Source organism: Lepidochelys olivacea (genome assembly GCF_965140295.1).
Source record: "Lepidochelys olivacea isolate rLepOli2 genome assembly, chromosome: 11".
NCBI lineage: Eukaryota > Metazoa > Chordata > Testudines > Cheloniidae > Lepidochelys > Lepidochelys olivacea.
The window spans coordinates 49,063,652-49,087,033 of record NC_140421.1 but is presented as its reverse complement, the minus strand read 5'-3'; the positions used below and the strand labels follow the sequence as shown (position 1 = coordinate 49,087,033).

The window sequence follows — 23,382 nt, the reverse complement described above, 5'->3', positions numbered from 1 at the left end:
TTCTTCACATGATCATTAGATTTAAGTCAATAGGCCCCTCTGAAGAGCCCAAACCTTCGAAGGAAACTGAACTTTTGATAGTCACATGAAAGCCCACTGCAGTTCCTTTGTGAGCAGTAGTTGATCCCACGTTACTCTAAGCTATGGCTACACTAGATGCTAGGAGTGTTTGATTCTACAGCTCATGTATACATACTCATACAGGGGCTCATCGAGCGAGCACATCTATATGTAGTTGTGGAGCCATGGTAGCACTTGTAGCAGCACAGGGGCATGGCTGAGCTGTACTGAGTACAAACCTGCCTGAAACTGGTGGAGGTCTGGAGCCTCCTGGAGGGTCGAAAACAGGTTTCAGAGTGTCCACCAAGAAGGGCGGGGGTTAGACTCGCTGGAGCCCAGGGCAGAAAGCCAAAGCCCTGCCACCTGGGGCTGAAGCCAAAGAATGAGCGACTCACGGTGCGGGACCCTGGGCAATTGTCCTGCTTGCTACTCCCTAACACTGGTCCTGGCTTTTATATACAGAAAACCAGCTGTTGTGGCACTGGTGGGCCATGGAGTTTGTATATCATGTTGGGGTGGGAGGCTCAAAAAGAAAAGGTGGAGAACCCCTGATCTACATGATCACATCCCAAGCTGGCAATGTAGACATAGCCTTACTGTATTCAAAGTAGCCCTTTCCTAAGAGTTTTACAAGAGTTCTTATACTTTTCTCATGCTATTATTTATGGTGTTCTTCTCGAAACCTGAACATTCTATTTCATTCAACACTGGTCCTTTTCTTTTTCTGTTTGGCCACTCTTTGGCTCTTCCCTTCTTGCCATCTCTTTCTTATGGAAGATAATTTGACATGACTTTGCCTTGCTTACTTTCTTGTTAATTGGGTCAGGTTTGTCAGCAGATTCATCTTTCTTCTGCTGTTAGCTGTCTAGTTATGCAGAACCAAAGCAAAGGGTACTTCATAATAAGAAGTGGCTACTTTAAAAGCAAATTCCTTAGCAACAGAGCTGTGGATGTAAATGTGTCAGATAATTAGAATTTTCAGAGTAATGCCAATCAAATTATAATTGCTGCCTGTTACTAAAAGTAAAAAATATTTGGAACCATCATGTTATTATCAGAGGGTTTGGTACCACTACCTATTATTGGTTGCCTGACACGTCTCTTTATAAGATCTTGCTTTCAGTAGCTTATAACTTTGCTAAACTTCAACTCTTTGACTGAGATTTTACATGCTGGGTGTCTACCTCAGGCTGAATTGTTTTAGAAAATTTCAGCAAAACCGAATCAGTAATTTCTGAGAATGAGGCGAGGGTGGAAAACTGCATCGTTGTGCCCATAATAAACCATTTTGGTGATCTTTCCTTTGAAAAGTTCTAGTGCCCTTGTGTTGTGGACCAGGTCTGAAATTTGGATGTGTGGTTGCCTTGTTGCCAAATTTGCCCATGTTATAATCCTTTGAAAAATGGCAATTTGCACATGCTCAATAGAGATTTCTTAGATTTGAGCAGCTAAATTCACTGAAAATTCTGTCTGTACTGAGCCTTCTTCAGCCTGTGGACAAGCAGGACTTCCCTGCAATTGCAGCTCTGGGTTTCTCTGGGCTGTGTCAGGTCCAATCACCTGAACTGGGAGCAGAGAGCCTGTTTTTTCTGGGCTCAGGAAGTGTGAAGGATGAAGGTTCCTGATTCAAATGCAGAGGGGACAAGAACCTGACCTCCAGCGATCTTGGGGGAATAGACTGGGCTGAGGGAGACTGGGCCCAGAGGCTGACAGGAAGGCAAGGAAAACTGGGACGGGGAGTTGCACTGCGGAGGGAGAAGGGGGAGGGGAGGAAGGAAGGCTGGGAACCTGAGAGACACTGGGAATGAGAACCAGTGGGGTGAGGGAATGAAGTGAAGGGGGAGGGAAGACAGATCTGACAAGAAGCCAGGGTGTGAGGGGAGAACTGGGACAGCCCGAGCAAAGAGACAGCCCTCTGAGGGGGTGACACTGAGAGTCTGGATGAGAAGCCTAGGGAGGGAAATTGGGGTCTGGGAGCAGGAGGAGAGAGACAGATCAGATGAGGAACCAGGAGGGGGTGGAGTTTAGACTTTCGGAACAAGGATCAAGAGATTGGGAGAACTGGGAATGGCCAGGCAAGAAGACTGGCAGTGGGAAAGGAAACAGACTGGGAGTGCAGAAGGGGAGAGAGGACTTGGGGCAAGGAGCCTGGGAGGAGGAGCCTGAGAAGTGGAGACTGTGACTGCCGAGGGTGAGAAGATTGGCACAAGGAGCCAGGGGTGAGAAAGAGACAGGACATGGATGGCAACAGATGGGAGGGGATGGGGCACAAGAGGGTCATACTTGGGGGGAATGGGCAGAAGATTCTGTGCGCACTGTAACACCTTCTTTCAGAGTATAGTATGGAACTGAAGTATGGAACTTGAATCTCACCATTCCTCTGCTGTCACCCCACCTATGTGAACCCCACTGGCAAAGTGTTCTATTCCCTTCTAGTGCTGGCCCACACAGAGGGTAACATGGTACTCTATTAGCTCACGAGGTGGAGATCCATGCAGTGGATCCAAAGGTTCCAACCCTGCTGATGATGTATGTGGGTGTCAACATGATCCCACATGATGGGAATTTCTTTTAATTATTTTAAAATCTAGGAAATCACACTCTCATGAAATGTACAGGATGAACCTGCTCTGGAGGACTGGGTAATGAGAGAGACTGTTGACAGTAGGACCCCTGCTTCATTTGTTGCAGAAGTTGGAAGGGATGTCCTAGGCACAGAAAGGTGAAGTAACTGGCACCAGATCACAAAGCAGGACTAGGATGCAGGTTAGCTGACACCCAATCTACTAGACCACACTGTGCAGTTAATGAGGTAGAGGCTTTCACGAGAAGGAGGAAGGATGATGTCATGGTAGAGTCACTTAAGTGCTGCCCGGGGGAACTGCATTCTCTTCCTGCCTTTGGCACAGAGTTCCTGTGTGATGCTAGTCAAGTCAGGTAAACCAAACTTTTCATAGGTGGTCACTAATTGTGTATACCGACTCTTCTGGGTGACACACTTGAAACCCTGTGGTCTGCTCTGCAAAAGTGCTGACCACCCTCAGTTGCAACTGAAGTCAATGTGAACTATGCTTTGACCATATAAAGTGTTATGTAATGCCGACTACCCTGAAAAATCAAGTCTCAGGTTTCCCAAATTGGGCACCCACAATTAGCATATACTTTTGACCTTATGCTCTCAGTTCCTTATTTGGGTGGCGTGAAAATACATGAATATTTGCGAAGCACTCAACACCCCAGAAAAGTCCAGGAGGAACTTAATAATTCTGACTTCAGAGCAGGGGTTGAGCAGTCGGTAGTAAACAAGGCATGGGGTACACACTGAAAACAAAATACTGACTAGCTGCTCATTAAGTGAACACTGGCCATCCTGCGCACTGTAGAAAAAATAGTATGTGATTATGTAATTAAAGGCTGTAGCATAATGCATATGCACAAGGTAGCACAGGAAACCTAAATTTCGAGTGCTTGACTTTCCAATCTTAATGGTGCTTGTAATGTAGTTTTTGTATGTGTTACACACTGTATAGACAAAGCAAACATTTACCATTTGCTATGGCTTGTCTTTAGTACTGTGCTAAATCAGCGCTGCTGCAATTGATGCAGTGATGTCAGTTTAGCGCATGTGGTGAAGATGCACTAAAATCAACGGGAGCACGCTCTCCCATCTATGTAATTAATCTGGCTGCGTCAGTGGAAGAGCATTTCCCATCGACATAGCATGGTGTATATACCACATTAAGTCGATGTAAGTTATGTCATCTGTGGGGGGAGGTTTGTTCATATCTAGAGTTACCTGATAGCAACTGTGAAAAAATGGGATGGGGGTGGGGGGTAATAGGTGCCTACATAAGAAAAAGTCCCAGAAAACGGGACTGTCCTTTAAAAACGGGACATCTGGTCACCCTATTCATATCCCTGAGCAACGTAACTTGCATCAACTTAAGCGGCAGTATAGACAAGCCCCGTCTGATCCTTCCCTCCTTTTGCCTGTGACATTTTGCCTGTCCTTAACTTTAATTTTAAGCAATTTGGGAGCAGGCACCGTATCTACCCATGTGTTTGTATGCAACATAGCATAAGGAGTCACTGATCTAGACTGGGACCTCTGGGTGCTACTGCAATACAAATAGTTAATGATAATAGCAACAAACAAAAGGGAAGTAGGGAAAAATCTGCATCTAAGAAGAAAGTCTTCTCTTCATTTCATGTCATAGAAAGGTTATAAGATTTTCAGCAGTTGGAAGAGGAAGGTTGGCTAAGTTTATAATATCTGCTTTTAATGTTAATGTTTGGTAGTGTTAGCATATCATGATGACAAGATGAAGCTATACCAGAGCAGCTGGGCATTTAAAAGTAGCTGCATTAATCATTAATGAATTTGAATTAATAGTATTTATTATTTATTATTTGTATTACAATAATGCCCAGAGGACTCAGTCAGATCTAATTTATGACAAGATGCAGCAAGGTGGTATAACACACAAGCAGAGGAAAGAGAAGGGTAACAGTGAGCAGAAGGCATGCTGGCACAGTTAGATTCAGGTTCTCTCTTTTTAAAAAATATATATAAACAAACAGGAGACATTAATTATCTTAGCTGTTCTATACCTAACTATTATTCGTTGTCAGTTTACCCTATGTGATACAGTAGAAGTGAATTTGGAGGAAGCATTTGAAGGGTTTCTGCTTTACAGATTAGTTTAGGGAGACTGCTTGTCAAATGTGCACCATGGAAGAAAGCACAGTGGTGATCATGGGAGAAATTGACAATTGGGTAATAAAATATTGCATTATTGGCAGAGAGGAATCAGAGAGACAATAAAATATGAGTAAACAATTCAGGAAGGGCTAAGTTATGAAAGGCTTTGAAGGTAAGGTCAATAACTTGTATTTGATACTGTGACAAAGGGTGTGGGGACTGGCATGATTATAGTTATGGAAGTAAAATATGATAGCAGAAGTGATTTGAATGGCCCCGAGACATGTGAATGTCAGGAAGGGCTGCAAAGAAAAGATTGCTGTAAGTAAGACAGGAAATGCTAATAGCCAGGGTAGAAGTATGAGGTTGAAACTTTCATATTAAAGAAGATTTGTAAGTAAACAGACTATTTCTACCTCTTCAGAAAATTACAGGCTGCTGAGTGAAAGTGGAAACATTGGTATACAGGTTTAATATTCTATTTGCATTCACCTTGATTCCAACAGAACTAAATATTCTATATACTTTTCCAGTATGTCCATGTTTATTCTAAACACACCTCATTACAGCCAATAATCCAGTTAGGAAAACAGTATATATTAGACAAGAACAAACCTTCATTGGCTAGGAAATTGATAAGAAATGATATACAATATCTTTCCAGTAATTTATAATTACTAAAAAATGCATTTTTATGGCTTCTTTGGTAATGAGAAAATAAAAGTGGCTAGAATTTGCAAGAAAATTGCATGTGTAGTATTATACTTTACTCAATAATATCCCAACATAAACTGACAAATTGAAGTCCTGAATTTAAGGAGTCTAAATTTCCTGGGACAGCTCCTACCAAATAGCAAATCATTGCTTGGCATGTACCTTATGAGTAATATGAGTACTAAAAGGAAACTAAATTACAACTCTTGCCATTTCAGAAAACATTGCATGAGTTCTCCCCCTAATTGTTAGTCTCTAAGGTGCCACAAGTACTCCTTTTCTATTTGTGAATACAGACTAACACGGCTGCTACTCTGAAACCGGAAAATAAAGTATGTTAATAACTAATTCAAATTGATTTACTTTATTTTACAAGTTTCAGAGTAGCAGCTGTGTTAGTCTGTATCTGCAAAAAGAAAAGGAGTACTTGTGGCACCTTAGATACTAATAAATTTGTTAGTCTCTAAGGTGCCACAAGTATTCCTTTTCTTCTTTCATTTTACAAGTATTTCTAATAAAGCAGTGCAACATCAGTCATTTACAAATGTTCAATGCCGGCATGTTATTAAAGGAGAACCAGCAGAACAAAACATTTTTTTTATAATTGGTTTTGTGCTTTCTTGCCTGTGTGATATATAAAGAAGACCTGAAATAAATGTTGTGTATCTAGATTGATCAATCAATATTAGTCCATTCTATGGGTGGATGCTAATAATTACAAAGAGGGAAAATATTACCATCACTTTTCACAGTCCTTTTAGAGTTGATACAATTTAGAATTTTGGCTGTAAAGCAGAATAGTCAATTGCTAAATGTAATGATATTTCCTTTCTTTTTCATGTGATTTGCAAAAATAACAGACCAAATTCAATCCTGGTGTAAATCCATTGGACCCCTTCCCTCTCCCCCCTGCAGCACTCCAGGTCTCATATTTGCACTTAGATTTCAGCAGCACTTCAGAGGGGGCATGTCAGGACGCTGGTGTTACTATGTCTCCACCCCTGCACAGGGGCAGATTAGCGCAGAGCAGTAGTACTGTGGAGAGCACTGCCTGTATCATTTATTTTAAATGTAAGAAGTGTATTTCCTTCTGCACCCAGGAAGCATTATGTCCTATAGAGCATTAAAAGTGCAACCTGCTGCATTACCTTGTCTTTCAAAAGACATAATTTAGACTTTAATTTTATTTATAGAGCAACTCCTATGCACCAGGGAGGCAAGGCCAATTTCCAAAAAAAGCCATGTCTGTTAGCCCAGTATCTCTAAAATAAACTCATACTTGGCATTCTCTTTCTGCCTTTATGCTCTGGTCACATCCTTACATTTTAGCAGAGTGGTGATCTTGATTTCTGTGCCTCACCTTCGTCATGGTTCAGTGCTGTGCTGTCGTTCGGCAATCTTGCTTTTCTCCCGGGAACAGCAATGTCAGCATTTTTTTAAATGGAGTGGAAGGAAGAAATAACAGAGTTCTACTGAAACATTTCTGTCCCTTTCAGGTTTCAGAGTAGCAGCCGTGTTAGTCTGTATTCACAAAAAGAAAATGAGGACTTGTGGCACCTTAAAGACTAACCAATTTATTTGAGCATAAGCTTTCATAAGCATCGAATGCATCCGATGAAGTGAGCTGTAGCTCACGAAAGCCTAAGCTCAAATAAATTGGTTAGTCTCTAAGGTGCCACAAGTCCTCCTTTTCTTTATCCCTTTCAAACACTACAAATCAGACATTGTGTGGTGGAAGTACATAATGAACATGCTCAAACTTGATAATACTCCTTATAATTGTAACTACTGATGTTAATACATCAAAAGCTACATTTAAAAATCATAAAGACTTATAAATCATAATATATATATATATATATATATATATATATATATATATATATATATATATATATATATATAATAGAATCACAGAATATCAGGGTTGGAAGGGACCTCAGGAGGTCATCTAGTCCAACCCCCTGCTCAAAGCAGGACCAATCCCCAACTAAATCATCCCAGCCAGGGCTTTGTCAAGCCTGACCTTAAAAACCTCAAAGGAAGGAGATTCCAGCACCTCCCTAGATAACCCATTCCAGGGCAACAAAGCCCATTGCCAACTGTGTCCACATAACTATTCAGGGGACGCCATCATAGGGCCTAATCACATCAGCCACACTATCAGAGGCTTGTTCACCTGCACATCTACCGATGTGATATGTGCCAGCAATGCCCCTTTGCCATGTACATTGGCCAAACCGGACAGTCTCTACATAAAAGAATAAATGGACACAAATCAGACGTCAAGAATTATAACATTTAAAAACCAGTCGGAGAACACTTCAAACTCTCTGGTCACTCGATTACAGACCTAAAAGTCACAATATTACAACAAAGAAACTTCAAAAACAGACTCCAATGAGAGACTGCTGAATTGGAATTAATTTGCAAACCGGACACCATTAAATTAGGCTTGAATAAAGACTGGGAGTGGATGGGTCATTACACAAAGTAAAACTATTTCCCCATGTTTATTTGTCCCCACTACTGTTCCTCACACATTCTGGTCAACTGCTGGAAATGGCCCACCTTGATTATCACTACAAAAGGTTTTTTTTCTCTCCTGCTGGTAATAGCTCACCTTTCCTGATCACGCTCATTACAGTGTGTATGGTAACATCCATTGTTTCATGTTCTCTGTGTACATAAAATCCCCCTACTGTATTTTCCACTGCATGAATCCGATGAAGTTAGCTGTAGCTCACGAAAGCTTATGCTCAAATAAATTTGTTAGGCTCTAAGGTGCCCCAAGTACTCCTTTTCTTTTTGTGGATACAGACTAACATGGCTGCTACTCTGAAACCTGGCATTCCAGTGCTTCACCACCCTACTAGTGAAAAAGTTTTTCCTAATATCCAACCTAAACCTCCCCCACTGCAACTTGAGACCATTACCCCTTGTTCTGTCATCTACTACCACTGACAACAGTCTAGATCCATCCTCTTTGGAACCCCCTTTCAGGTAGGTTGACTCATATCCAGCTTCTCGTCCACTGTAACCCCTAGGTCCTTTTCTGCAAAACTGCTGCCTAGCCATTTGGTCCCTAGTCTGTAGCGGTGAATGGGATTTTTCCATCCTAAGTGCAGGACTCTGCACTTGTCTTTGTTGAACCTCATCAGATTTCTTTTGGCCCAATCCTCTAATTTGTCTAGCGCCCTCTGTATCCTATCCTTACCCTCCAGCGTATCCACCACTCCTCCCAGTTTAGTGTCATCTGCAAACTTGCTGAGGGTGCAATCCACGCCATCCTCCAGATCATCAATGAAGATATTGAACAAAACCCGCCCCAGGACCGACCCTTGGGGCACTCCGCTTAATACCGGCTGCCAACTAGACATGGAGCCATGAATCACTACCCGTTGAGCCCAACGATTGAGCCAGCTTTCTATCCACCTTATAGTCCATTCATCTAGCCCATACTTCTTTAACTTGCTGGCAAGAATACTGTGGGAGAATGTATCAAAAGCTTTGCTAAAGTCAAGGAATAACACATCCACTGCTTTCCCCTCATCCACAGAGCCAGTTATCTCATCATAGAAGGCAATTAGGTTAGTCAGGCATGACTTGCCCTTGGTGATTCCATACTGACTGTTCCTGATCACTTTCCTCTCCTCTAAGTGCTTCAGAATTGATTCCTTGAGGACCTGCTCCATGATTTTTCCAGGGACTGAGGTGAGGCTGACTGGCCTGTAATTCCCCGGTCCTCCTTCTTCCCTTTTTAAAGATGGGCACTACATTAGCCTTTTTCCAGTCGTCTGGGACCTCCCCCGATCTCCATGAGTTTTCAAAGATAATGGCCAATGGCTCTGCAATCACATCCACCAACTCCTTTAGCACTCTCAGATGCAGCGTATCTGGCCCCATGGACTTGTGCTCGTCCAGCTTTTCAAAATAGTCCGGAACCACTTCTTTCTCCACAGAGGGCTGGTCACCTCCTCCCCATGCTGTGCTGCCCTATATATATATATATATATATATATATATATATAGTGGCTGTCATTTGAATTTAACATTACCATGAGCAATAAAGAAAAACAGCTCCTTCTGTGGAAAAAATATATAGGAAAAACTGCCAAAGTGATTTTCAACAGTGAGAGAGAGCTACCTATGGTTCAATTTAAATAAAAGCTTTTAAATCCCAGTCCATGTTTAATTAACATTCAAGAGAGTCAAGATTGCTTGCACATCAGGAGACACAGAAATGAGAAATATCTCTGTGCTGTAATGTGATTAGGAAACTGAAAGGAGCAATATAAATTTGCTCCCTATCTGAAAACTAGTTTTCTGCTTGTTTGATTGCAGGAACTCAAGGGAAGTAGTGGAAGCCCCATCACTTAAGTAATTTAAAACTAGAGGAGATGAAGTGCACCAGAATAAGCTGCAGAGAAGTATTTTGCCTTGGCAGGAAATGGACGGGACGGGATGATGCCAAAGATATTTTCCATCCCTGATTTCTGTAAGCCAAATCTACCAAGAGACAGGAGTTATGTTATTTCCATGTAGGAGAATGGAAAAATTGGTGTTTCCGCTCCATTTGTGTGGTTTCTGCCTGATAATTCCACTGGGAGATAGGGTTTTTCCCCACCTGCTGCAGAAGGGGCAGGGACTTTGGCACTGAAATTCTCATTTCTTAGAGAACCTACCGGGCCAAAAGCTATCAGTGCAGAAGCTATGTGCCACTGATCTGCTTCATGGCCCACAGAGTCTTCAACAGCAGCCCAACTCTTGTCATATCCTCTGTGTCTTCTGATTCCACTCCTCCTTTTTAAGCAGATTTCAGAGTTCAGTAGTGGCCCAGCAAAAGCTAATGATGAATAAGTCAGAATTCAAATGAATTGGGACTGTCTGTGTCTTTAAGAGAATGATGCTGCAGACAATAGCCATCCCTGGGCTCTGCCTCCAGCCTGCTCCCTCACCGAGTTATAGGAGACCTGGATCTCCACAGGGTGAAGGTAAAGCAGGATGTATGTAATAGAACCAGGAGGAGCAAGATATAAAAGTGAAGTGAAAGAAGTTCAACATCCTCACTTTATAAAAAAGGTGGCCAAATGGAACCCTACCTTTATGGGGTCGCCAAACTCTGGTCTGCTATCTTGTGTCTACAGCCTTGGATTTGTTTTTGTATGTGGAAGAGATCTTGGGAGTCTTCTGAAGCTTTTAAGTTTTCACTTTGAACAGGGCCCAGTTCCAGTATGCTGATATAATACAGGACAACATTTTAAAAGCCAAGTGTTCCAAGGTGTTGTGAGTAATAGCTAGTTAGTATTTTGTGGCAGTGATAACACTCTCAAGACAATTTGCTGCCTATGTCTTCGACTGATCCTATGACAGTAATGTGACATATCTTGAATAGACAGACATGGAAAAAGTAATATAAAATATTGTTAGTCCGGACAAGAAGTGGTTGATTTTAGGGCTTTGCAGCAGGTCAGTTTCCATTGTTAGACATTTATGCTATGGAAACTAGTCTGGTATGTTTATTTACACTACATACATGTTCTTATCTATACAATGTACATAAATCCCATTATTCTTAATCCAAGATTAACTCAACTGTACACTGCCCCAGAGACCCAGCCCCATCACCTGGAGCAGCCATTATCAGGTACAGCTGCCTTTGTCACTGTCCCTCTAGATCTCAAATTTCCCTCTCCATTGACATAGGATCTTTGTCCATGTCTGTCATCTAGGGTGACCAGATAGCAAATGTGAAAGATCAGGATAGGGGTGAGGGGCAATAGGCGCCTATATAAGAAAAAGCCCTGAATATCAGTACTGTCCCTATAAAATCGGGACATCGGGTCACCCTACTATCATCCTCCAGTCAGGACCCAGAAGAATAGAAGCAAATTCACGGTCAGCAGATTTATTGCAATGCCCTATTCGTGCTCAGTAGATTCATTACAATACATTTTATGGAGGTTTGTTTTATCACCCCTAAATATACTGTGAGGTTGTTTTGTTTTTAATTTTGTACAGCAAAGGTAACAGAAAAAAATATTGTCAAATTCAAAGCAAAATTCCTATTTCTGATATGTTGCCTCTGTCATTTTGAGGTTACAGGGATTAAAAAGCAGTGAGGTATCATAACAGAAAGATCAGATTCCAGCACACCACTGCTTATGGCTGTTTTGCCCCAAATGCTGTCTCTGCTGACAACCACACATCTATTTGCATTTTCTGATGTATAATAGATATAGTCTGAGTGCCAAGTCATTCTCTTGCATAGATCTTGATGGGGAATTTCCATTCGGAAAGCCTGCAAGGTCACAATAGCTCTGGTTAACTTATGTAGAACAGGGGAATACCTTTAATCTCATATGTATCCTTTAATGGGTATGCATCCCGTGATGGACACTTTGTTCATCACCCTCTTTGTTGAAAAGTGTTGTTTCTTTTTTTTTTTAAAGAAACCTTTGGTTATGGAAAAGTGGAGACACACAGCATGTTTTGTTTCAAGTGAAGATTTAATTTGGGCTGTGCTGTTCGTTATCCCTTTCAAACAGCATAGTTTCTTCTCAGAACAATGATATTTGGATGTTGTGAATGGAAGTTGGCAGAGGAAAGAATCCACTATGATGGATGAGGATATTTATTTATTTTCAGAAAGAGGCAAAATATCCACACATTGTGATTTTTTTTAAAAAGAAGCTTAAAAGATGACTGCAAGGTTTGGTGTTTTTTGTTTTTACATTGTCTAAGGAATTAGACAATTGACCGCATAGATGCTAACAGTGGTCACCATGTTAACATTCACCACTGTATTATCGGCTGCCCTACATTTGTTTCCTATGTCAGTGCACATAACCTTAAGTTTAAAATATGTTGGGGGGTCATCTAAAATCTTAGTAAAATTGTGGTTTTGTAAAACTGATCTCATTTTCATCCTTCTTCTTCACTTACTTGTTATGTGTTAGTTCAGAAGAAGTTTGTGATGTTATAAACACCCAAATATGAGCAAAGACTGCTTTCTGATTGGCTATATTATAGGTATTCTCTATAATCAGAAAGCAGTATCTCAGAAGGCCAGTGCAGAGAAGATAATGTTGAGAGGAAGGGAGAAGCCAGAGGATCCATGGTTATGCAGACCTAACGGCAACAAATCTTCACACATGTGGAGTGGGGTGCAACACCTGCTACTGCAGCCCACAGGCATTTCTCGCCCTACAATTCCTGCTTGGATCCTTGCACACAAGTAGTTTAATTATATAAGGAGGGGTGATCTTCATTCAGTGAGCCATATGTTGAGGAATGGCCTCTGACTTTAACGGGATCATTTTGTGCCTGAGTTGCTCTCACATGACTGTAGTTGAATGTCTCTAGCTGCATGACTAAACTCTCTTTGGCATTAGCTCTGTTATTTTACTTTTCATCCACATCTTGGTGTGGTTCTTTTTTATTTGTTTTGTGTTGTCCTGATACTGAAAGAGCATTTCTGGAGTCAGAGGAAAACTAAGATCAGATAAGCTTCTGTGGTGTCAGGTGGTTAGTCAGAGGTTGCAGGACAGAGCTGCAGGCTTTCAAATTCAGAAATAAAATCACTTTGTTCTTGTAGAAACAAAAGTCCCTCAAGGAACAACTGATGCAGGAGACCTTGTGTGATCTGGCTTTCCTCATCAACAAAACAAAACACTGCACAGTGCTGACTCTCACGGGCTGTTAGATGAAGGTCATTTATTGCCATATACTGTATATTCATCTGCTGCTCCCAACACTGAAGTGTTCTGAGGAACCGACAGGAATTCCCATTTTTTCCTCATGTCAGAAAGTTATAGGTAACATTGTTGACAGTTGCCCAGACAGAAATACCTCCAGAGTCTCCACAATCCACTAAATGAATGTAATCACTGTTTTCTATGTCAGAAGAGATAAGGCAGATATCCCTATACTTGAAGCAAGTATTTTTTTAATATGTGTAAATCGAGGATCACCTTTACAGTAGTTTTAATTGATGTGACCAAAAAAGAAAAGATTCAGTGACAAACACTGTATTCATCCTATGCTTCTTTATCAACAGATGAGAGACAGGGGGATCCTATGGTTTGAGTAGTAGACCAGGAGTTTAAAGAGTGCCATGGACCTTGGGCAAGCTATTTAGGCCCACACTGTCAAACAGTGAGTTAAATGATAATGCTTAGCGTCCTTAGCTCTGATTTTTGTCATCTCTGAATGGGAATCTGATGCTGTTCCCTTGCGCTTGGAACTGCTCGGTGTTTTTTTTTTTTTTTTCTTTTTCAAGTTCCTGAGGCAGGGTCTTTGTTTCCCCGGCCACACTTCTTGTAAGCACCCTCTACAGATGCACTGGTGAACTGTACTGATGTTATTCCCCTGGTCTTATGGTCAAAGCTAAGAATAAGAAAACACTAAAATAAATTAGATCTTGAGGCAACAGCTTGAACCTCAAGAAAAAAAGTGTGAAATAGAGTAAGCTCTGATGTCTCTCTCACCTGAAGAGAAAGATCCCTTACCATGATCATGAAGCCAGATATTCAGACTTGTCACACACAAGAAATCAGGGCAGGTCTTGACAAAGCAGTAAGGCTTGCATTCAAGGAAATAGTTTTATTATTCTCTATCATGCTGCTCCATCCGGCTATAAATTGCTGGAAAGTAGCAAGTCTTAAAGAACATCCTCCTTCAGTAACGTCCGGCTGTAACAGTTCCTGAGATGGGATAAGGGCAATCTTCTCATGGTTCACCAGGAGACCAGCATACTCTAGGAATTTGATGGTTTGGGAAGCTATCATTTTGTAGCATCATTGTGCTATCACCAGTAGATCATCCAGATAGCATTCGATCTTGATGGCACTGGGTTTATAGATAGTTGCTCTGCAGTCTGTGGTATATTGGAAACTGGTTTAAAAAAAATGACAAACTACCACTTTACATGTGCGAAATTTCCTGGTCCAGCTTGCAGGACAGGGGTCTCTGAAGGAATTCATGTGATCTGGGTCAGCTGAGTCAGTTCTGCAGCCAGTTTAGAATAGGGTAGGGTGAGTTGGGCCTCTCTGTTTTTAGGGAACAGCCTGCTTTATGTCTGTTTTGGGGTTCTTGTGGGTTATCATTCTGGACTGAGAAATAAAGTAGTGTTATGTAGCAACCAGGAGTATTTATGTTTTTATCTAACTTCTCCATATGGATGACGAACATAATAAAGTCCAGAAACTTTGTCTTGTGGGAGAGGCAATGAGAGAATAGTTAGACAAGTGGTTCCCAGGCTGTTGGAGCAGAAAGAGCAGAGAGGGAGCAAGAACTGGCCTGGTGAAATGACTGTTAGGTGCCTGCTGAGTGGAATCCACAAAAAATGACTCCATGGAAGCTGAGGGGGGAAAGACCTGCCCGCCAGAGCATAAAGCTGAACACAGGCATGGGAGTTCTTTGATTTTCCAGTTAGGCTTAATTCACCTGCTGAAGCCCTGGCACAGCTAAGGCTCTACTGTTAGAGAAGGAGAATTCCCAGGCTGTATCAACCTTCTCCCCAGAATGTTCTGTCCTTGACAGATAGAAAGGAAGGTAGAGGGGAGAGGGTTGGAAAAGAAATCCAGGGGCAAAAAATATCTCTGACTCTTAGCATGAAGATGGAAGATTGTGGGGGGCAAAGTCAGTGCAGTTCACTAGGTATGTCTGAAGAGGGCACTGACAGGCAGAATGTACTAAAAAATGCAAAAAGAATCTTGTCTCTTTCAAAAACTTGGGAAGAAATCAGAAAACTCACCATATTCTGAGATTCCCAAGTTAGCGATGCTATAGTTAGGCAGGTGTATAAGTGGTCTGAATTTCAGTGGTGCTGAGCACAGACAACTTCTGACTTCAAGGGGATTGTGATGCTTACCCAACTTTGTAAGACAATTTGACATCAACAGATTAAAATCATGATATAAGGGGTAAATATTATTTATTACTATTATTTCAGGAACAATATCCTAATTTGCCAGTGTTAGTACAGAGAATTATCACTTTGTTTGGATGCACTTTGTTCTACAGATGGACTCAGACTGCAAATATGCATCTGAATCCCTACGAGTAGGGTATTGTATTCACAGTTGATCCAAAATGTGAGGGGGACTAGTTTCTGGTTGTTATTTAGATGCGGACAGAAATCTCATATAATCAGCTGGCCTTACAAAATATCCCCCGTTTTGGGCTGAAATTTCGTGAGGGCTATGCCTTCCCATATATAAGTATAGTGCCTAGCACATTTTGAACACCACTGCAAAACAAATAAATACATACAAATATTAACCACTGAACACTAGTCTTTCTTCAGCTTCACTCCTGACCTCTGGGATCTAAAACACTGTCTTCTCATCCCATCTTCAACTAATAGAGAAAAGACCAAATGCTGCAGTCTTTGCTGAGTCCTCTTTGCTTTAAGAATTTGGCAGAGATTGAGAGTGCTGTGAGTTGGCTTGTTCTGTCCCCGCTGGGGACAGAGAACTTGCTGTGGTGTCAGTGACAATTCCTACTGAGTCTCAGTCTTGCTTTTTCCCTGAAGTTAGGATCAGCTTATTTTATGAAAACTGTTTTTAAAAACCTGACGAGTTAAATTTAGGATCATAGGAACATAAACACTACCATAAAGTTTGGCTCAATGCTCTGTCCACCTTAGAATCCTGTCTGGCAGAGGCCAATGAAGGTGTAAATCCTATGAAGGAGAGACTTAGAAAATCCTGCCCTAAGAGGAAGACCTATATTCATTATTTTTGTGTCTTATCTGAAGTTCACAGGAGATTTAACCCATTGTCTTTTAATAAATTTTCTTTTTATTTAAATACATCTTTTTATACACCTGTATAGATTACTTTTAATACTATATATTGTTCTACTGGAATGGCTTGATTCATGTTGCTCATAATGAAAGAATATACATGGGATTTAAGTAGGCGACGCTAAATTCCAAAAGAGAAATTCATTGCACATTGCCAAAGCTTCTACAGTTATTTTCGTGTGTCCACCATCATTCTTATGAGTTTCCAGGTATTCTGCACATCTGAGTTGCCCAAATAAAAATGCAAAACAGTTAGTTGAAACCCAATTTTTGAAACTCTGCCAACAAATGACTACAGGATGGTGTTACAAAAAACAAAATTAGTTCTCATTTAAAGAAATGTCTCCTGCCTTTAACAGGAGGGTTTTGTGAATAAGATGCTGGATCTCTGTAGGCTTCTACATAAACTCTAATTATAAACCATTTAAGGGCTGATAGAGTAATTTGTGTACTACCTAATTAAAAATGTAGTGTTTATGCCTGCTAGTGATGAGAAAGAGAGAAATGATGTGTCCTAGGAAGATGCTTTGGAGGGAAAAAAAGGAAGGGCAACTATCATTCTGGAGACTGTGGTGGTGTTAGATGTCGGTGCAAGTGGCACAGAGAGGTCCATGAGAATACAATACAGATAAATGTTTTGTAAACTTGCAAGCAACATAGGAGACTCAGCACTACATTCGGTGTAGTGATACCTACACTTCACTCTTTATGTACTTTCTAGCTCAAGAAATCAAAGTCATCAAATAAAACTATCCAACTGAAACTACGAATAAGGAAATAATATCTAAAATATCGTTTTACACCTTACTCTGAAGCATACAGTTCTGATCACTGTCAGAGACAGGATACTTGATTAGATAGACTAATGTCTATCCTGTAACACAGTTCCTATGGTCCGGTGACACCACTGCTTTGCTTCTCACTATGAATTCAGTATTCCCTGTAGCAACATAAATAATCAAAGTGGCATGCAGTATTTTAGAGAAGGTTAGTATTGAAAACACAAATATGTGCATTTCAGAGTTCACACTTAGCTCATAGCTAGCTGTGAGTCAAAACCTGTGTATTCTTCTTATTTATATTTTTATCACTGATCCATTAAAAAAAACACGTTATAATTCATTTGAGAAATGTAACTGGGGTAAAAGAAAATTTACCCAATAAATTACCCAATCCTGTAGAATCCACTCTTATGAGAATTTCCTATATGCATCTTTGGGAAGAACTGTTTCCCAGAGCACATTTAACTAATAGACTACAATATTTATTTATATGCCAAACTACTGAGAAACTGATAACCACTCATGTTTTTCCTGGGTACGTTTCATAATTCCATGCTTCCATTCCCTTTTAGAATGCTCACAGTTCCCATAGACCTGGGTATTTTCTCTCACAGTTAGGTCATCTTGGAGGTTCTCTCATCAAAACATCTTTTAAGATTTATTTCTAAGCAAACTGCACATTTCATTTCTCAGTTCTAGGGATTACTAACTATGGACATAGTTGAAGCCTGCGATTTTCAATCACCTCAGGGATTTGGACACCCAGTTCCTCATTAATTTTTATGAAAATTGGTGGTGAAATCCTGCCTACTGAAGTAAATGGTCGAACTCCCATTGACTTCTGCAGGGCCAGGGAAACATCCTCGGTGTCCAAATCCTGTAGGTGGCTTTGAAAATGCCACCTGGATTGACTACGTATCTACCAGATTCCTCTTACCTGTTTGTGAGCATGGTCATATGAGTTGATGTGATTGTCAAACTCCTGGTGTTTGTAGTACTGTTTGTCACAGAGTTCACAGTAGAAGTTGGCCTTAAGGTCTTCCAGGGCTTTTGCTATTGTGTTCTCCTTTTCAGCATAATCCTGAAAAAAAAACAAAACAAAAAAAACAGCAGAACTTTAGTTGTCCCTCTGATGCTAGAAACTGGATTTGTGCTCTTCATTTTAATCCTATTTGTCAACACTGATACTGCCATAACTAAAAGCTTGCACATATTTACCAGGTCACACTGCACATATTTTTCTATATCAGGTGAGAGGCACACAGTTGTGCACATTCCAATTTGCTGCACAAATGAAGGCTACTCTTGGGTATCTGACACATACAAGTCTAGAGAAGCAATTTGTTTAAAGTTCTGTCCAAAAAGGCCAAATATTTATCATGCCTAAGATCACGTTAATGTTAATTTCTGTCAAATAACCAATGCTTAAAATGTTCAGCGTATAGTGTACCTAACCAGAATAAGCATGAAGACCAAAAAAACCCCACTAATCTACTCTGGTTACAGGACAGTTCCAAAGAATGATGATGATACAAAATGGAAAATAATAAAAACACCCTTAGAATGACCTATCTGAAAATATACACAGATAGATAAATTAAAGGATCATTTCTGTGTTAGAGGTTTAATGATTTTTTCCCCTCAATCTGTTATTTGTCATCTGTAAAAAAAGAAATACAGCTCTTGCTTGTCATTCATATATTAATCTCTTGCAAAGAATCAGGGTTAAAAATAATCTTGTTTATTATTGGAGAATAAATTCTATAAATCCCTATTTGATGTTTTCTTTCCTAGATACATTGACAATAGTATGGCTTTTTCTTGAAGACCATAGTCAGTGTCTGATTCTGATCTCAGATCAGTTTGACATCAGCGTAACTCCATTGACTTCAGTGGTATTACTCCCAATTTGTAGCACTGTGTGTGAGATCAGAATCGGGCCCTAACATTCCAATTGGTATAAACGTTAATTACTCCAAGTGCATACACTGAGGAAAGAATACATTTGTCTGGTTAAATATTTGGAAATTTCCAGTATGAGACTTCTTAAACCAACTTTAGTTTCTATCAGTCTGTTTCTCCCAACAACCTCCTTTTCAAGGAGTAAAATAAGAAAAAATATACTATGAAAATTTATTTTATAATTCTTGACCTTACCTCTGAAAAATGAACTAAAAAGTTCCCTATTATACTTATTTATGAACAACTGTAAAAGCATGTCATACAAAGTCTGTTTTTAAAACAGCTTGTATAAATTTGCAACACTTTCCGGAGTTTCCTAAAATGTTCAGCAGAGGTGTTTTTCTAAAATAAATAATGGGAGTAACAATCATAGTGACTTCAGTTTTAGAGTTGCATCTTAAAATGGCACTTATTTCAATATAATTCAAAGTGGCAGAGCAGCTGGCAAATGTTGATTCATTCACAAGTAGCATAATCATAGCTATTTTATCATCTACTTTCATTTCTTACAATAAAATCAGATTGAGTATTTGCTGTTAGGATACAGTAGATAGCACTAGGGGGTTAGAGTCATGAAAAGAATAACAAAATCAGCTCAGAATTTTGTCTTGAATGGAAGCTAAATGGCGCCATGTTTCTAATGAGGGAAGGGGAAATCACACATTTTTTTAAATGTTTTTTAGATTTTTACATTTTATAAAAAACTAAGTTTCATATAAAAACCAAGTGAGCTATCAGTTCCAGGAAAGAAAGGTGCTACTTTATACTTAGAAATATATTTATAGTGTATGGGGGCCTAGCCTGGAAGTCCTGCAGTTACTAGCATGTCTGAAACTCTCTATTTCAAATCACTTCTATAGTTGCTTAGGTTGGATGAGCTTGGGGTAGAAGTGGGGGCAGCACAGTCAATCCCCGAGGGGATGGAATGTCTTGCAACACTGCAGAAACTGGTCTGGAGTTGCGGTGGTGGTCTGCAAAGGGATTCACATCCGGTTTTGCTTGATTAGGAGGGGAGGTGCAAAATTAAGGGGTGAAGAGATTTGTGAAATCAGAGCATTATTACAACTCTAGAATGTTGTATAAGACCATTTAGAGGGAAATGTGCAAGTACAAGAATATGCAAGATAGGAACAGTGACACACCATGACAGACAATGATATTTTTCATTTCCGTAATACTCCATTTGAGGAGCGCAAAGCCCTTTACAAATCAAACACTGAGCCAGATTCTGTTACTTTTACTCACATGGAATAGCACTTAATTTCTGCTTCTGGAATAAAGTACTACGTATCATAAGAGTGAGACAATTGGGGCTACTATAACTGAAATGAAGTTTACTTGGCAATTATACTTGGCAGAGCCAATGCATCATAACAGAAATAGCAGTTCCTTGGGCCATGGTAACCATGCCACCACAACTCTAACACAGCCTTAGTGTTTAGACTCATACCAGTCATTATACAGGGATCACTACCATTGAAATACGCTATGGAATTTTTAAAAATACACAGCAATTCTAAACAACAATATATAGCAAAAGTAAAGATGCAGCTACATCTCATTGAGACTGCAAGTGGAACCAAGGTGGCAGAATGTAATAACCAGAGATGAAACCTGGCCAGAACACTAGGAAAACATCACTACTTTTAAAGAAAAGCTTCAGAAGTCTGGAAAGACCTCAAATGATCAAAACCCTTGGTTTTATGTCTCAGTGCAAATACTGTTGCAAACCTTTCCCATTTTTCATGAAGAACAGACTCGATCAGCTGGCATACTAACTGTAACTAACCTGGGAATGGGATTGCTTTGCTGGTATTCTGCCTGGATTTTTTGGTTTCATGGTACATTTGGGGATTTCTCTTGGCCTTAGTATGAGGTAAACACTAGCACTGCAGTGTGTCTAGTAGCCAAGTTTGGAGACCTATTGCTGTTGATTTGGAGGTGGTCAGTCGGTGGGAAAAGGCAAGGAGCTTGGTATTTTTCTGTGCATTAAAGGAGTGGGGAATTGACTCACTTTGTTAGCATCCCCAAAGAAACAAGATAAGTGAGAGAGCAAGTAGGCCACCAGCTTGCGTGGGGGGAAGCTAACTGCCCCAAAGGTATCACAGATTGGAAGGGTACATGGTGAGGGTGTACATTTTAGGTTACTTTGTCCCCTGGCCCAGCTCCAAAGACTGCAAAAAGGTAAAGGAATGTGGTTTCAGCACTTTTCAAGAACAGACCTTCAGTGTCCTTTATGTGCGTACACCTAAAATGTACTTTGTGCACTTGGTATGTAGATCCTAGAAAGTGCTGAGCACCTCTTGCAAGGTGTTGGGTGCCCTGTTCTCAGCATCTTGCAGGATAAAAGCCTACAATAGGCAAAGGCTAATTCTTAATATTTCTTAATTAGCCATATAAGATTGTTTGTAGAGAGCTGAGTGATGTGATGCTCCATATTCTTTATAGAAATATGCTTATGATATGAATATGGCATAACTAAGACATATTTTATGCAGGATGGCTCGTGTAAGATATAATTGGAAAGCTTATGATTTACTGAATGTGATTATCCAGTTTGTATGCATGTATCATTTCTGTATCTGGAGTTAGGAATATTGACTATGTAACCATTATGACTGTGGTTATACTTGGAAACATCTACCAGACAGTAAGCAATCAGCCTTAATTGGCCATTAGGAAAAAGACAATGAGTCTTCCAAGATGTGCAGCCCCCATCTTCCAAGAGTTCCTTCCTGTGGTCATTGCAAATAAACCTGGTTTCATGGTTGCTTTGACACTGCAAGGTCAGGTGATAAAGTCACCTGGTTAAAAAGTACCACTTTGGACACTGCTGGTACTTTTCTACTGTAACCAAAGGCTTCCTGCCTTATGTAAATTCTATTTAAGGCTGGGGAGTAAGGCAAACAGAACTCTTCTCCATTGTCTTCCTGCCCAAGAAGAAAGACTGCTGAAATTACCTGAAGAGACAAAGGAACTGAGCGGTGGGAAAGGCAAGGGCTGAGTCCAGACTAAGACAGGAGTCTAGTCTGTAAAGAGAAATAACTGGAACTCTAAGCTACAGAAACTCTGCAACTTGCTTAAAACAACATTTAGGGTGAGAATTACTTCTTGTTACCAGTCTCCTTACGATTTTAAGCTTAGTATGTGTGTTTTGTTTTATTTGCTTGGTAATCTGCTTTGTTCTGTTTGCTAGCCCTTATAATCACTTACAATCTGCCTTTTATAATTAATAAACTTGTTTTTGTTTATAAAACCCAGTTTGTGCAATTTGTAACTTCAGGGAGGGGGTAAGAAGTTGTGCATATCTTTCTCCACACCGAGGGAGGGGGTGAATTTATGAGCTTACGTTGTATAGATATCTCTACAGTGCAAGATAATATTATTTTCGGTGTACTTTCCAGAGGGGAGCTACACTTGAGTGCTGGGCAATTTCCTAGCTGAGTCTTCTCCTAGAGAGCTGTTTGCAGACTCTGTGTGTGTGCTGCCAGAGGCCGGAGAGCCTAATTCAGCAAAACAGGAAGAGGGAGCCCAGGCTAGTGGAGCAGGCAGGCTCAGTGAAATCCCAGTACATCAGGTGGCCCAACCCGTCACAAGCTGATTGGAACATTTTCAACTAAATGTAAGATATGCTGTTTTTTCAAAGCCAAAATGTATTGTGTAGACATACCAATTTCAATTAAGTTTTCAAAAGAGAAGGTTTCTGAAGTCCAGGATGGACCCTCTTGTCACCTGAATCAAAGGCCTGACATTTTTGATCTGATAATGGACATTTTGACACAATTCTGTTTTGCAAAAGCATTAGACATGTTTTGTTTTCATTCCACTGTAGAATAAAACAAATTTTGAAACATCAGAAGTTGTCACAAAATAGAATTGTCATTCGCCAGCCATCTCTGTTATATTTAGAAAAATGTGTGTTCTTTACAATATGTATGTTGACATGAGAGAATGTTATACGGCTTAAAATATTCTTTTGCAAAGGAAAATGGAGAGAGGAAAAAATTGTAGACTTTTGTCTAAAGTCAATTAACTGGAATACCTGTGGGCACAATTAATACAGTAATTCTTTCATTTCTGTTAGATTCATTTAGGTACTTTATGAAGAAAGAATGTAGAAGCAGCTTTCACTGCATAAAAAGTACAATTTAGTAATGCCATTCTTACTATCTGTATTGATATTTATGTGTGAATTTAATGGTTTTGTCTAAATATCTGCACATATCATTCTGACTGATTGATTTGAAAGTAAGCAATGTGTCATCTATATGATGGACTTAAAGGAATAAAGTAAGAAGCAGAACTAACACAATCCAAATTAATTATAATAAGATTAATTATTTTTAAAGCTC

At 40.1% G+C, this 23,382-nt stretch overlaps 1 protein-coding gene across 3 annotated transcripts in view; it reads right to left on the bottom strand.

Annotated features, from left to right (window-relative positions):
• Positions 1-23,382, bottom strand: part of ZNF804A (zinc finger protein 804A) — a 234,080-nt gene that overhangs the window by 48,186 nt on the left and 162,512 nt on the right. For 2 of the 3 annotated variants that reach the window (XM_084642679.1, XM_084642680.1), the window contains exon 2: positions 18,006-18,149. In XM_084642679.1, coding sequence (XP_084498805.1) covers positions 18,006-18,149 — 144 coding nt within the window. Of the gene's footprint in view, positions 1-18,005; positions 18,150-23,382 lie in introns of those variants that run through there. The other variant, XM_084642681.1, reaches the window with a different exon arrangement.